Source organism: Xenopus tropicalis, chromosome 7 (assembly GCF_000004195.4).
Source record: "Xenopus tropicalis strain Nigerian chromosome 7, UCB_Xtro_10.0, whole genome shotgun sequence".
In the NCBI taxonomy this organism is placed as follows: Eukaryota; Metazoa; Chordata; class Amphibia; order Anura; family Pipidae; genus Xenopus; species Xenopus tropicalis.
The window spans coordinates 118,441,206-118,458,052 of record NC_030683.2 but is presented as its reverse complement, the minus strand read 5'-3'; the positions used below and the strand labels follow the sequence as shown (position 1 = coordinate 118,458,052).

Below are 16,847 nucleotides of genomic sequence, written 5' to 3'. Positions count from 1 at the left end.
CTTTTGTGTATCCCCACCTAGAGTTGCCTCTGTCCAGTTTTGACCCGGACAGCCCAGTTCCAAGGGGTTGTCCAGGTCAATACCTTCTGGCCAGTTTTCAGAATGTCACATCCAACGGATGCAAGAGCCCCCCTGAAACCATCATGCAACCAAAATGTGATGACCTTGCAGTTTATGTGATGATGTTGGCGACGTACGGCACCAATGTCATCATGCACGCCCCTTTGTCAGGGTTTATACCGCGTCAAAGGTGCCAACCCTGCCTCCACCATATATCGCACTAGCACCTGCAGTTACTGGTGAGGGGGGCAGAAGGCATTGGTCAGCGGGGACCACTGGGCTCACTGGGTTTTTACTTGGTGCCCCACCGGCCCAGTCCAACACTGTGTACAATGCAGCTACACGGTACTCATTGGTCCCTCTCTGATAACCCCACATGTAGAGAAGGATAGGGGGATCTAAGTACCATGTGGGATACAGAGATTAAATGCAGGGGGGCACAGAGAGGTGCAATGCTCTCCGCAAGGCTCGGTGTTATGTGCTGCGGAGCTATGCACTGCGGGGGGGATGTGACCTGGCCTCTGGAAGCAGTTCAGCTATTGATTTGTAGAAAAGCAATTTCACAGGAGGCATCTGTTGGCCACGATAAGACAGCCCTGCGCTCTAGAGGTGGGAGGCAAAGAGCAATATGGAAGGAAAAGTCACAGCCAGGCACAAAAACTGAATGGACATGGCACTGCCTGTCCTGCCCTCTGCAAGGCTTAACCTCCCTATAGAGCTCAGAGTCGCTAAATTGTGCCAAGCCAAGTGCCACTAAGAGAGAGGAGATGGGGGAGAGATAGCCATGGAGAGAGAGGTGGGCACACTGGGCATGGGAGGACTGAAAGGCACCAAACAGATCAATGGGATGAATAGCGGAACGCGTCCATCCTACAGCTCTCAAGCTCTCGCTGAATGACAACTGCCAGCATCCCCTGAAGGGAACATAATACAGTGAGGCAGGGAAGAGAGAAATGTGATGGTGGGAGGGAAAATTGCTTCACCCCAGGCAACTGAAACAACCCCCCCCCCCCAACGTCTAATCTGAACCATGTTAAAATGCAACATTTATTGACACATTTATTACAATGTAGCTACTGTAATGAACTCCCCTCCTATGTGAAAATCAGGACATTGTCTAATTGACCAACCTATTGTTAATTAAAGGAAAAGGAAACCTTTTTTATGCTCAGTGGGCCAACTCTCTCCAATTGCACCAACTAGACCCCCCCTTGTCCACCTTTATCTTCTGATAGACTTTTGGTCAGTGATTGCCACCAGAGAGCCAGGGCCAAGAAGTGTGGTCGAGATTAATGGTGGCCACCAACCCTACTGCACACATCTCTCTTTTCTGGTCAGGTAGCACCATTGGGTGGTGTTTTGGTCAGGGGCAAAAATGCAAGACCAAGCTGTAAAATCAGATAATTAGAAATTTCATAGAGCTAGACCCATCAGATATTTAGACACTGGGCCAACCTGTAAGCAATGAGAGATCAACCTGTAGCCAATCAGAGATTTAGATACATATAGAGCTAGATCAACCTGTAACCAATCAGAGATTTAGATATTTACAGAGCTACATCAAGCTGTAGCCAATCACAGTATTAGACACAAATATAGCTATAGCAACCTGTATCCAATCAGAGATTTAGACATATAGAGCTATATCAACCTGTAGCCAATCACAGTGTTGGACACAAAAAGAGCTAGTATATATCAACCCGTATCCAATCAAATATTTAGACATTTTTAGAGCTATACCAACCTCTTGGGTCCTTCAGACCAATTCAGTAGCTTATCTGCCCATGTATGGGCACCCCCAATGGGCCTATCTGCCACGTGACTGACATCTAGCCTAAAATTGGCCAGATCTTAATCGGGCAGGTTTCATTTTCCTGTCGGATTGGGGACCACATCTTCTTGTATATGCGGTCAGTCTGACAGCACCTATGCCCTTCTCTTTAAATTTGATCATTTGGCCCTAGGGCCACACGTTTGAATTAGCCCTCACCAAAGAGCGGATTGCAATGTTTATATTTGTAGAGCTAGCTCAGCCAGTAGCCACCAACAGAGCCAGACCAACCTGTAGCCAATCAGAGATTTAGGCATTTATAGATACTTGTAGAGTTAGCTCAGCCAGTAGCCACCAATAGAGCCAGACCAACCTGTAGCCAATCAGAGATTTAGGCATTTATAGATACTTGTAGAGTTAGCTCAGCCAGTAGCCACCAATAGAGCCAGACCAACCTGTAGCCAATCAGAGATTTAGGCATTTATAGATACTTGTAGAGTTAGCTCAGCCAGTAGCCACCAATAGAGCCAGACCAACCTGTAGCCAATCAGAGATTTAGGCATTTATAGATACTTGTAGAGTTAGCTCAGCCAGTAGCCACCAATAGAGCCAGACCAACCTGTAGCCAATCAGAGATTTAGGCATTTATAGATACTTGTAGAGTTAGCTCAGCCAGTAGCCACCAACAGAGCCAGACCAACCTGTAGCCAATCAGAGATGTAGACACCTATACACTAGATCAATCTGTAGCCAATCAGAGATTTCAGCGGAGCTAGACCAAGCTGTAGCCAGAGATTTAGACATTTATAGAGTTAGCCCAACTGAGGAGACATGCCATTCCTTACAGCATATGGAGAAGGGAGAGATGATATAATATATGGATTTTTCAGGTGTCACGCTCAGACAGATGCTGTCTCTCTTCCTTCCGCTTCTCAGCCCCTCTCTCTCTCTCATGCTGCTCGCTGCCTTGTCACTTCTCTCTCTTTATCCTCTCCATTTAATTTGGTGACTCAGAAAAAGGGACTGATGAGAAGCCGGGAATTACTTAGCACGGGGAGACAGAATGACAGCTTGATTGGACGCAAAGCAGGAAGCCATCATTTAGGAAATGCAGGGGATGCGCTCACCCATTTTAAGGATAACAATAGACTGTAGGTAAATGTGAGTGCAATGTGAGAGACGGATACGCACACAGGTATAGGCACATACACAGAGGCGCCCATATACACATACTAAAAGGCATAGGACAGCAGTTAGCACCTTTATTGCAGTCCTATAGCTTTATACTGGAAAGAGCCTGGGTTTGGGTGGGGACAAAAAAAGTAATGTATCCTTTCCCACACTTTAAATAGCAAACACGAGGCTGATGTATAATTTCCCATGTACATCAGCCCTATGCAGCTATCCTGCTCCCCGCCACTTAATTCATCTTCCCCGCTGTTACCTTCATCATCCCCGTTCCAAAACAATGGAAAAATCTAATGTAAAATGATTTGTGTTGAAAGTCGCCAGATTGCATGTAAATGGCATACTTCGGGTGTTTCAGATGAATTTCCAGGCTAATTAACAATATGTTCTTTGTTACTGAAGACGTCTCAGCAGCACCCCATGAATGAGCGTATTACTAAAGGGAATGCGACGCAGAGGGGAAGAGGAGCGGCGATGGCGAGCCGGAGCTCAGACAGTGATAGATGGACGAGGAATGGGATAGCTGCTCAAAACCGCAAAGCACAGAGGTGACCGCTTTAATAAATCTGCACCTTTGCGGCTTGGCCTGGATAAACAAGGCCTGGGAGCCAATCAGAGCTGCTTCTGCTCTTCCCAACACTCTCAATAAAAGAGTTGATTTTCTATTTTTCAACCTGGCCGAGAGAGTCCTGCTGCACTAGTAATTATGCCACACCTTGCCCCAGTCTGAGCGCAGGAGAGATGAGCCTCCGGGGGGTGATGTGAGGGCACCATTGGCTCTGGAGTCTTAAGGCAGCCATCCATTATAAGATTTGGTCATTTGGATCTTTCCCTAAAATACCCTAAGCTAAGGTGGCCAAAATCGGGCGAATTCAGGCTAACAATCGAATTACAACATCAGAGATAGAAGCAATACAAGCAAGGATCCCATCAATGAGCCGATGCGGCCCAACTTAGAAAATCAAACCCGCCCAAATGACACTTGGCCATTTTTTGACCAGATATTAGTTGGGTAGGGCCTTTGGGGCGTCCCCATACATAGGCAGATAAGCTGCAGAATTGTCCTAAGGGACGTGTGTGGCCACCTTTAGTCCCAGATACACCCTAGAAGTGGTCTAATCCGTAGCCCTAGCACAAGGACTTTTGGGGTTCAAGTCCCCTTGGTACACGCAGAGCAATTTTGGGCATGTCCCTTGTGTAACCTGCAGCATTCAAATGTCCAAAACTATTGCTGACAAAGGGCACACAAGGGGGCCACCAACCCTGCTACACTGCTCTGCATTTTAAGGCCAGAAAAGAGGGAAAGGGGTCAGTGCGGGGGGGAGAACTTTATGCATTTTCAGGGGGGTGGTACCCTGTGCAGGGAGGGCAGTGGTAGGGGGTGTTTCTTTGTCTTTTTGTACAATAGTGGCACAAAGCAATCTCAGTGCTACCCAACCCAGTAACCAGTCTGTATGTACTAGTTACCCTAATCCTAAGCACTTGCCTTCCTAACATTGCTCCATAATGTCTCTGTACTATATGTTACATTATACTGTATAGTGTGGTTTTTAGTCTTAAATTTGCACCATCAGGGCCCCCATTGCAGGAGGGTAGGCGGTGAAGGGGCCTTAGCAAGAAACAGGCACTGCCATACATGAGACGGCACAGAGAGACACAGGCACTGCCATACATGAGACGGCACAGAGAGACACAGGCACTGCCATACATAAGATGGCACAGAGAGACACGGGCACTGCCATACATGAGACGGCACAGAGAGACACAGGCACTGCCATACATAAGATGGCACAGAGAGACACAGGCACTGCCATACATGAGGCAGCACAGAGAGACACAGGCACTGCCATACATAAGATGGCACAGAGAGACACAGGCACTGCCATACATGAGATGGCACAGAGAGACACAGGCACTGCCATACATAAGATGGCACAGAGAGACACAGGCACTGCCATACATGAGGCAGCACAGAGAGACACAGGCACTGCCATACATAAGATGGCACAGAGAGACACAGGCACTGCCATACATAAGATGGCACAGAGAGACACAGGCACTGCCATACATAAGACGGCTCAGAGAGACACAGGCACTGCCATACATGAGAAGGCACAGAGAGACACGGGCACTGCCATACATGAGAAGGCACAGAGAGACACAGGCACTGCCATACATGAGAAGGCACAGAGAGACACAGGCACTGCCATACATGAGAAGGCACAGAGAGACACAGGCACTGCCATACATGAAATGGCACAGAGAGACACAGGCACTGCCATACATGAGACGGCACAGAGAGACACAGGCACTGCCATACATAAGATGGCACAGAGAGACACAGGCACTGCCATACATGAGACGGCACAGAGAGACACAGGCACTGCCATACATAAGATGGCACAGAGAGACACAGGCACTGCCATACATGAGATGGCACAGAGAGACACAGGCACTGCCATACATGAGACGGCACAGAGAGACACGGGCACTGCCATACATGAGACGGCACAGAGAGACACGGGCACTGCCATACATAAGACGGCACAGAGAGACACGGGCACTGCCATACATGAGATGGCACAGAGAGACACAGGCACTGCCATACATGAGACGGCACAGAGAGACACAGGCACTGCCATACATGAGACAGCACAGAGAGACACGGGCACTGCCATACATGAGACAGCACAGAGAGACACGGGCACTGCCATACATGAGACGGCGCTGCTAATTATAAAGTGATTCCATAAACATAGGAGCATGTTCCAGCATGTACACAGATGGTATCTAATAGACTTCCACACACTGAAATAAGGGAGCAATGACAGGGGTGGGTCTCCCTTGCTGGATGGTTTGTGTATAAGACAGACAGCCCTGTATATACAAGTAGCACTGTATAAATAGAACTATACATGCACCCAAAAGTGCAGCTCTCTGCCAGTGCAAAATGCCCGGCTCCTACCCCTGAGCCTCAGCTTTACCCTACTTTGGGCTTTAAGCCCATACAGACACCTTAATTCTCCCTAATTATTCCTGGTATTAGCTACCCACAATGGTGCACCAAGCTCCATGAGGGGGGTCATATTCCTCTGTTCAAAGAGCCAATAGGCAAATACCCAAGAGCCAATAGCTATGCCAGATGAAGGGGGCTGTAGTACAGGAACAGGTCTTTGTTCAGCATCAGTTATACCCAACTTTCCTCCAGCTACCGACAAACTACAGCTCCCAGCATCCTCCCTGAATAATCCCCAAAGGGACGATCTGACAGGCCTGGCGCAGAAGGGAAGAGAAATAAAAGGCATGCTTTATGGCAGCTCTGGGAATGCCAGATTGTCGAACACATATTGAATTTCCTCTTTTAGATTTCTCATTCAAATATTTATATTTCAATCCAACTCTTTCTGTTACATTATATTGTCATTTTCAGCTTATACTGCCGGCAGCATCCGGCCAATGGAAAATCATACTTTTTTATACGTACATAAAACACAAAATCTGAGTGGCGTTGGCACCTGTTCTCCTACTGGATACAGGCACCTACAGGGATACAGGGAAAGTTCACATTGAAATGAACTTTTAGAATGTTAGAGAGGGGCCTACTCTATAGCAGGCTATACACACACTAATACAATCGTACCAAACCTAGTTGTGTGTGTTTATTTTGTAAGGGTTTTCATTAATGAATCTGTTCTGTGTGTTACTTTGCTTTTATTATCATTATTTTATAGGGATGCACCAAATCCAGGATTCGGCCAACATTCGTCCTTTTTCAGCAGGATTCTGATTCGGCCAAATCCACGGTCCCGTCTGAACCGAATCCTAAAAATCACGTGACTTTTTGGCATGTAAACACGGAAGTTGAAAATGTTTCAACATTTAACCCTTCCAAAACCTAATGAGCATATGCTTATTTAGGATTCAGATTTGGTTCGTTATTCGAATCCAAATCTGAATCCTAAAAAAGTGGTTTTGGTGCATTCCTATTATTTTTTAATATTAGATAGATAAATAGACAGATAGATAGCTGATAGATAGATAGATAGATAGATAGATATAGATAGATGATAGATAGATAGATGATAGATAGATAGATAGATAGATAGATAGATAGATAGATAGATGATAGATAGATAGATAGATAGATAGATAGATGATAGATAGATGGATATAGATAGATAGATAGATAGATAGATAGATAGATAGATAGATAGATAGATAGCTGATAGATAGATAGATAGATAGATAGATAGATAGATGATAGATAGATAGATAGATAGATAGATAGATAGATAGATAGATGGATATAGATAGATAGATAGATAGATAGATGATAGATAGATAGATGATAGATAGATAGATAGATGATAGATGATAGATAGATAGATAGATGATAGATAGATGGATATAGATAGATATAGATAGATAGATAGATGATAGATAGATAGATAGATAGATAGATGATAGATAGATAGAGAGATAGATGATAGATGATAGATAGATAGATAGATAGATAGATAGATAGATAGATAGATAGATAGATAGATGATAGATAGATAGATAGATGATAGATGATAGATGATAGATAGATAGATAGATGATAGATGATAGATAGATAGATAGATAGATAGATGATAGATGATAGATAGATAGATAGATAGATAGACAGACAGAAAGATAGATAGATAGATAGATAGATAGACTGATTGATAGATAGATGGGTAGATAGAAAGATATACAGATAGATAGCCCAGCTTCAGCAATATGACAGTAACGGTGTCCATACACGCTAAGATCCACTCGCTTGGCAGGGTCGAATTAGAATGACGGGTATAGGCGTCCGTCCGTTCGGGGACCACATCAACGAGAAAATGCGGTCCATGATCCCACTAATTTTTAAACCTGCCTGATTGAGATCTGCCTGTATGCCATATGTCGGACAAGCCCGTCGGTAGTGCCCATACACAGGCTGATAAGCTGCTGAATCAGTCTAAGTGATATCGGCGGCTAGAATCGGCCCGTGTATGGCCACCTTTACACATGCTGGGCCCTGCTGCTGGTTCCTCCCTGGCTGGTCGGTGGGGTTACACAGGAGAAGACTGTGCTGGCGCGGCACCTCCAAATGTCTCCCCCTTATGTGCCGGAGGGTGTTTGGAATAAGAGCTGAAGGAAGAGGCATTACAGGAGCCTTTGATGTCTGGGTGCAGACCCATTTGTCAGCGCGGGGAGTTGCACAAAGGCAGGGCACCGGTGTAATGTACTTCCCTTGGCACCACTATACACACATTCTGTTGTGCGCATGAATTGCCTGACACGGGGCTTTTTCCTCTGCTGAAATTGCTGCCCCCAATCTCGCTCTGCCTTTATGTGCTGCTATATTATATTTTATCCACAGAGAAAAAAAAAATGAAGGTCTGAGAGACAAAAATCCCAGGGATCCATTCAGGCGGTGCAGAACCCAAGGCTGAACATTATTAGAACCCTCCATAGCGGGAGCGCCAAGGTCGCTTTTTACATTATTGTCAGCGGATAAACATTTTCATCACTGCAAATTGAGTATTAGCAGGGTTCAGGCAGTTTCGCGGAGGCACGTAATAAGAGTCCCAAAGTTTGCAGCGTGCCTTGTAACCCGTAGCAACCACTGTTGGGAGGTAAACTTCCGATTGGGCTACCTGCTGCAGAAACATTAGCATTGGGGGCCTCCAAACTACAACACTCAATGTGGCACACACAGCCTTCTAGTTGTTTTGTGGAATACAATTCCCTTCATCCTCCAAAAGCCAAAGCGGATTAAGGAATGCTGGGTAATAGAAAAGGGCACTTGCCTGAACCATACTGGAATGTACCAATACTTAGCCATATTTCTTCTAATATAGCAGCCCTAAAAGCTTGTGTGTCCCTATTCCCACAGCACTGGCCACACAATGTTGCAGCCAGGGTCAGACTTCAATGTGTCCGACCCCCCATGCCACACCAGGGGCCATTGCTGCAGCCCCCACACATTCCCAGCATACTCCCCAGTTGCCCACCCAACCCCCCTCCCCCCCCTTGCATGTACATTATGGGGGTTGGGTCTGGAATGGTGGGGACCACCTGTATTATGTTCCAGTGCCCCCCTGGCCCACTCCAACCCTGGATGCAGCTACCAAGACACATGGCACCTCGTAATGTGTGAATCTGTCCCATTTTACAAATTAGCGAAACTGCTGAAAAAATTGCAAACGGAAAAAATTTACCAAATGCAACAAATTTTTTTCTCTACCAATTTTTCCTGACGAGCAACAATTTTTTCTTATGCCCACAATTTTTCTCAGTCCAAATACATTAAAGTCAATGGATGTTTTTGCGAATTTGTTTTTGCCGCAGCAAATTTTTGCCGCAGTTTTGAAGAAAAAAATTGAAGATGGAGAATCCATACCTGGCAAAAAAATGCTTATCACTAATAGCAGCTTTAACTATTAGGGTGAAGACACACAGAGCTACTAGTAGCAGCTACTTGTCACGGCTACTAAACGGCTACGTGTGTTTTAGCAGAGGCAATTCTCAGTATTGTCTATGGCAGGGGATTTTCTGGAGTTTAGTAGCCATGACAAGTAGCTGCTACTAAGTAGCTCTGTGTGTCTTCACCCTTACTGTTCTGTGCTAGGACAGCTGAAATACATCTTTAAGAACATGGTAGCTAATTAAGCATTGCTTTTATACCGAGAGGAAACCAGAAAAAAAAACAGAGCTTATAATTAGGGCTCATTGCCTATGCAGTGACTTGCCACACCAAAGTGACAGAGAAACTTGAGGGCGGGGGGTCACCCCAATATGAAATAAAAAGAGCGGAAGTGAAGTCCCGGCGGGGCTGGGGCGCATGAAGGCGATCCGCACTCCCGACGAGCTCTCTCCCCAGATCATTTAAAAATGTACAAGATTCTTTTGCACCAAAGTGATTTATGACAGCGCCGTGATCAAAGGATCAAATCCCAGTACTGACGGCACAGAAAAAGTTGTGGAGTGAGGACTTTGCAATCCAATTTTCTTTTTTTTTTTCTTTCTCTTCTTCTTCTCCGGCACAAACCGTTATCTCATGACGAGCGGGGTCTGTGCGTAATTACCGCGTTGCATTCGCAAGACTCCCAAGATTCGCAACCGCCACCTCTTCCCTTTACCGTTATTTTATTTGTCTCGCTGTAAAACGCCACGGAATATGTTGGTGCTATATAAATAAAGGATAATAACAATAATATCTCTGACCACTTTGGTCTGAATGGTCTCGCACAATGCTAGAATCTCCGCTGTAGCCGCCTGATTACCCAGCCCCTATGCGAGCTCACATCCCTGTAACCACATCGAAATGCAGTAAATTGTTTCCTCAAAATTACCCCAATTTACTAAACAAGACATTGTGTAGGCACAGACATTCTTGTTCAACAACATGCGCTTTAAATCCTGTTATCATCGGCTCACAATCCTGCTCAGGAGTAAATGTAGTTCATATATATCTCACCAGTGAGACAGAATGCTCTGTTATACAGATAGCTAGCACCTCAGCCATAAAGCAGGGCAGGACTGCTGTGCACAATGGGGTTTAGATAGGATCTGTGTCCTGTGACAGAATGCTCTGTTATACAGATAGCTAGAATCTCAGCCATAAAGCAGGGCAGGACTGCTGCTTACAATGGGGGGATCAGATAGGATCTGTGCCACTGTGACAGAATGCTCTGTTATACAGATAGCTAGAATCTCAGCCATAAAGCAGGGCAGGACTGCTGCTTACAATGGGGGGATCAGATAGGATCTGTGCCACTGTGACAGAATGCTCTGTTATACAGATAGCTAGAATCTCAGCCATAAAGCAGGGCAGGACTGCTGCTTACAATGGGGGGGATCAGATAGGATCTGTGCCACTGTGACAGAATGCTCTGTTATACAGATAGCTAGAATCTCAGCCATAAAGCAGGACAGGACTGCTGCTTACAATGGGGGGATCAGATAGGATCTGTGCCACTGTGACAGAATGCTCTGTTATACAGATAGCTAGAATCTCAGCCATAAAGCAGGGCAGGACTGCTGTGCACAATGGGTATCAAATAGAATATGTGCCACCGTGACAGAATGCTCTGTTATACAGATATAGAATCTGATATGGCAGTATGTTGCCATACTGCATAAACTTATGCAGGAAATGTGCTCTGACATTTCAACAGAACCACCCTACCAGTGGTCAGATACATAAGTGCTGTGAGAAAAGTGCAATTTAGAACAAACTTGACATTTTTTTTACCCACAATGCAGTTTTTTTGCCCAAAATTCCAGACTTATTGCAGCCCCAAGGGGGGAAAGGTAGCTAATGTGATTGTGCCTAATGTGGTAAAGAGCGCTATCGTGTGTACACGGAACATTTCAGTTGGTGCTATTCCCGCCATTTGGCGTGCAAGTAATGTGCGCACTGTTCTCTCTACCAAGGAGGTAGGTCCTTGCTTCCTCTGCATCAGGTGCAACTGTGGGTAAATGGGTGTAGAAGGCACCAGCAATCAGCATGGCAGCTTCTTTCCCCATGTCTGCATTCAGACGCCAAGGAGGAATGTGCAGAAATGAAAGACATTTTTGCAGAATTTTCATAGAACAAATTGCCTCTTTAATCCAACAAACTATGCAAACCACTCTAATTGCCAAAAATGTGTAGCTTGTTACTCCCTCTGCGCTATGGGTAAGGCAGAACTGTGGCCCCCGCTCCTCCCTTTCTCACACATTCCTGCAAGTTGTCTCCCACAGGTTCAGCGTCTTGGCTTCATGTCATGTGACCTGGCGGAGCAGCCAAATTGGGGGGCACCCATAAAACTATCGAGAACCCCTTGTTACGAATATGCCACTAGGAACCCCTGCCTTTGGCACAGACCCCTACGCTGAAGTTGACCCCATTTCGGCAACCTTGCCAGCACGGGCCCTTGAAGTAAACAGGATCATGTGAATCATTTTGCCCCCGAGGGCTTCTCTTTATGTTACAAAAGAAGGTGTGACAGGAACTGATATACAGACACACAGCAAATATCAGGCACCAACGCGGCCTGCGCAACTCAACGGCAGGGAGACACCTACTCTATTTAGGCCAGGGATATAAATGATCAGTCAGCATGGAGCTGATGTTTCTCAGGAAATGGGGGGGGGTACCCAATTCCCTGCACCCAGCTGTTATTGCTATGCACCGTGCCCCAGAAAGGGAAAGTAGAGGCATCTGTGGGGTATGGGTTTATTCTGTCCCTAGACAGATGCACTACAACGCAAAACGCGTTGTCTCTCTATGTAACGTAATAAAAAAACTTTACACTTTTGGGCAAGAAACGTGCCAAGCCTATTTCTGCTGACCATATATAACATAATAAAACCTTTTCTTAATAAAACTTATTGCCCATTTTTATTAAACACTATAAGATATATGAGAATGTACAAGGCTATTTCACCTGATTACTGTGTAATACATGTAACGTTATATATAGGACCTAACCCAGTTTCTTGGGTTCAGCTGAACCCCTGAATCCACCCCAATGGATTCAGCCAAAGCCGAACCCTGTGAGAAAGGCCGAATTCTGGATTCAGTGCATCCCTAATTATATCACTTGTACTTTTGGCCATGAAATGCATCAAGCCTATGTTCCATAAGCACTATGTGATACTATAAAACTTTAACACCTTAGGCCACAAAATGCATCAAGCCTATGTTCCTTACCCAATATGTGATACAATAAAACTTTAACACCTTTGGCCACGAAATGCATCAAGCCTGTGTTCCTTACCCAATATGTGATACAATAAAACTTTAACACCTTTGGCCACGAAATGCATCAAGCCTGTGTTCCTTACTCACTATGTGATACAATCAAACATTTACATTTCTGGCCACGAAACGCGTCAATCCTATGTTTCTTAATCACCCTGTGGTACAACAACACTTTTATACATTTGGCCACGCAATGCACTGATATTTCTTAATCCCTCTGTAGTATAATAAAAATGTCCCACTTTTGGGTTCAAAATGCGTCAGGCCTATTTCTCTCTTTTACTCTGCAATGCAATAAACCAGTTACACTTTTGCAGGTAGCCAATCAGAGCACCTGCTTTTATGATTGTTACGATTTCACTTTGTTCATACTGAATGGCCATTTCTTCTCTCATTGGCTGGTACAGTTTGCGGGGATGATAATTATAGGCTGGCTGACTGTTCCCAGACTGCACAGTACATGACCCTAACCTGTAAGACAGGACCGAGAGTGCACTTCGCCCAGAGGAAACTGCTATTGGCTTGGAGTAAGTAGGGGCTGAGCGGTGCAGGTTCCCTATAATTTTCTCTTGCCTTTCCTGCAAACCTCGCTCGGAGCCTTCATCGCTGTTGTTACCCGCTTGTTACTCACATACACAACAGGTGGTTAGAGAAAAAACATCCCCACACATCCTTCTGCCGAGGCGGCAAACACACAGGCTAAATATTTTAGTGTGAAGCCTAGAGTGATTTGCTGTGCCCATCATCATCATCATCACTTATTTATGTAGTACCAGCAAGTTACACAGCGCAGCACAGATTGTACTTATCTCCCTACACTGGGACAAATAGTCCCCCTGCTTCTCTGTCCTATAAAGTGATTGTGGCCAATCAGATTGTGATAAAGAATTTCCCAGCATCCTCAGTCGACCAATGGAAGTGCAGAAAGCACATTACCGTAATAGAGAGCATTAGTGCAAGGAGGGGGCCAGAATAGACTCCTAATGACCAATGTTGGATAAACCAGCAAAAAGGGCCCAAATATAGGGGACTGTACCACTACCAACCGGGGGGGGTTGGCCTTTTTCGGCAGGATTTGGTCAAATCCACACTCCTGGCTGAATCGAATCAAAGTCACGGTAGAATGCTTGCCTGTCTTTACCAAGCAATAACATTTCCGTGAAGCAACATCGACAGCCTCCTTGGCCTTTTCGTCGATTTTGCTGTTCTTGCCTCCTGAAATATATATATATATATATATATATATACATATACATACACATATACATACACATATATATACACATATACATACACATATACATATACATACACATATACATACACATATATATACACATATACATATACATACACATATACATACACATATACATACATATATACATGGCATTGTATTGTCATTGCTTTCAGGAGGTGTCCCCAGATTTCACCAGTGATAAATAGGGACACTAGGATTTCTTCCCCCCCCCAAACTATGACATCACACGCTGCACAAAGAGATTGGTCTAGCAGGGGGTGGGTGTGGCCACGTGCAAAAGGGGGCGGAATATCGACGGTGATGATGTTACCAGATAAAAACAAGGTTCATTATCAGCCTGGTCTGTACTGGGACCACGTGGAGGTGGAAGGGGTACGGAGCCCAAGTAGAACTGTTCTGAGTCCAGGTTTTTATAATGAGGCACAGATACTGCCGGGGATTATACTGTATATAGAGGTGCAATATATATACATATACTGTATATACATACATATATATATATATATAGAACATGCATGCAAGTAGGCACTCACGTTTAACCAAGTCCAAATGTGCCTGGGTGTAGTATAATAGAAAATAGTACAGTCCAAAGTAGATGCCGCACTCACAGGACTTAGTGCAAATAAAGAAATATTTATTTGATGGAAAACACGTCAAACTTATATATATATAGAGAGAGAGAGAGAAATATATAGATATATCACATGACTAAAGCCACTAATGAAGTGTTACTCAGGGTGCCCATGGCACACATGGGAAATTCTAATCATGAATGCAATTTGTAAATAAAAGGGTTCAAGGTGAGTGAAAAACCCTATTTTGGGGGGGGCACCTAATAACAGGGGACAAGACGTTAATAAAAGCATTTTGAATCATTTAAACTGACATATTCAAGCTGAAGCCATTACCCCAGCGATAAGCCGGGAGTTGCAGTCTACAAAGAAACTAGAGACTGGCACATTGAGCAATTTGTTTCCTGCTTAGAGAGAGGGCCCCATTCAGCCAATAAGTCTGGGGTATGAAGGTTGGGTTGGCGTGGGCATGGCGAGGGGTGCCCGGCATTACTGGGCAAATATAGAATTGAAGTAGAGAGAGCGAAGAAGTTATAGGGGGACGGGGGAGCCTTATTGTAAGGGGACAATTTCACACCATGACAACCCCCGTCCATAAATCTCCAAATCCCTTGTCACCATTCATAAAGTGACGGAGCGCACAGACACACACAGTGACAGCAGCCTCTTGGGCACACAGCATCACACCACTGAGCCCCCCTCATCCATAGAGTAAGGATTCCGTGTCATCTCTCCCTGCCCGTGGGTACCACTGCCACTCTTACTCACTACAGGAAAATCCCCGCTTGCCAGGGACTGGGATAAGTTTTTAGAGGTGACAAGGACACGGCGGGCGATTTATTTTATCCAGGCATTAACCCTTGCCGCCCTGCTGCATTAACTCCGCCGGAGAGGTTGGTACCGAGCAGAACAGCGAATGGGAGGATGCTGCCCCTGAAACACACGTCTCTTTGTTTAACGTATCTGCGGCAGAGAGCCATTCCGTAGCCAGATGTCCCCTTCAGTGAGAAAAAAAAAAAACAACAAGAAAAAATCACTTGCTGCAGGGGATCTGGTGTTCAACTACAACTCCCAGCATCCTCCACAATAAAATAAACAAGAGTTGTAGTTGAACTGCAGCCCTGATTTCCTGCCCCCCCAGTAGCACAGAATAAACAGCTACATGCCCTGGGGAGGTTTCAGGGTGACCCACAAGGCAGCAGGTCATTCCGGCAAGGAAGGGGTTAGGGGACACAGACTGCAGAAGGGCACCCACTCTCCATTAACCCTTGGGCTGCCGTTGCCCTGCAATGCGTTGCGATCCCCAGCTGTCAGCTCCGGAGCTTGCGATCCCCCCTGCACGTCCTGGGATACAGGGATTGTATAGAGAGCTGCACCCTTGCACCCTCCCCACCCAGTGGGTGCCTACCTGTTCCCGCAGTGGCCAGCAGTACGATCCCCAGGACAAAGCGTTGCTGTAGGAGAGCCAGTGCCGGAGCCAGTGCCGGAGCCATGGTGCCTGAGCCTTCCTGCTGCCTCTGCCGCTGCCTTCTCTCCGCTCCCTCTGCACCTGCCCTGCCGCTAATCTATGCTAATGAGATGCAGAGGGGGCGGGGCCCGAGCACTCTCCCTATACAGAGAAGGGAGGCGACTGTTTACTAGTCCCATGCGGGTGTCGCTTTAACCCTCCCGGTGCCGGAGAGGAACGGCGACAATGTTGTTGAAAAGGAATTCTGACTATTTGCATTTGTCTGGGGAACATGTTTTTGTTTTTCCCTGTCTCTGCTGGAGGTGTAATAGCTGTACAGCTCTATGGCAACTCCCACCATTCTCTGTCAGACAGCGAGCATCCCAGATAGATTATGTAGATACCCCATAATAACCCCATAATGTAGCCAGGGCTGGAACTAGTGGTAGGCAGAAGAGGCAGCTGCCTAGGGCGCAACGATTGGGGGGCCTCTCCTGCCTACCCCTAGTGCTACTTTGTCATTGCCTCCGCCCAGGGGCGGGCCAAGCCGACCGGGCGCCCTAGGCAACCCGGCAGCCAACTCCGCCGCGCAGGGGGGGAGGGGCAATTAGATCGGTCATTGCCTCCGCCGCTAATGACAAGCGGCGGAGGCAATGACAAAGTAGCACTAGGGGTAGGCAGGAGAGGCCCCCCAATCCTTGCGCCCTAGGCAGCTGCCTCTTCTGCCTACCCCTAGTTCCGGCCCTGCCTCCGCCGCTTGTCATTAGCGGCGGAGGCAATGA

The 16,847-nt window shown here is 46.0% G+C and overlaps 1 protein-coding gene across 1 annotated transcript in view; it reads right to left on the bottom strand.

The window, feature by feature from the left end:
- Positions 1 to 16,184, bottom strand: part of cadm4 (cell adhesion molecule 4) — a 208,461-nt gene extending 192,277 nt beyond the window's left edge. The window contains exon 1 of the mRNA XM_002939127.4: positions 16,027 to 16,184. Coding sequence (XP_002939173.1) covers positions 16,027 to 16,111 — 85 coding nt within the window. The 5' untranslated portion in view covers positions 16,112 to 16,184. The remainder of the gene's footprint in view (positions 1 to 16,026) is intronic.
- Between the last annotated feature and the right edge of the window lie 663 nt (positions 16,185 to 16,847).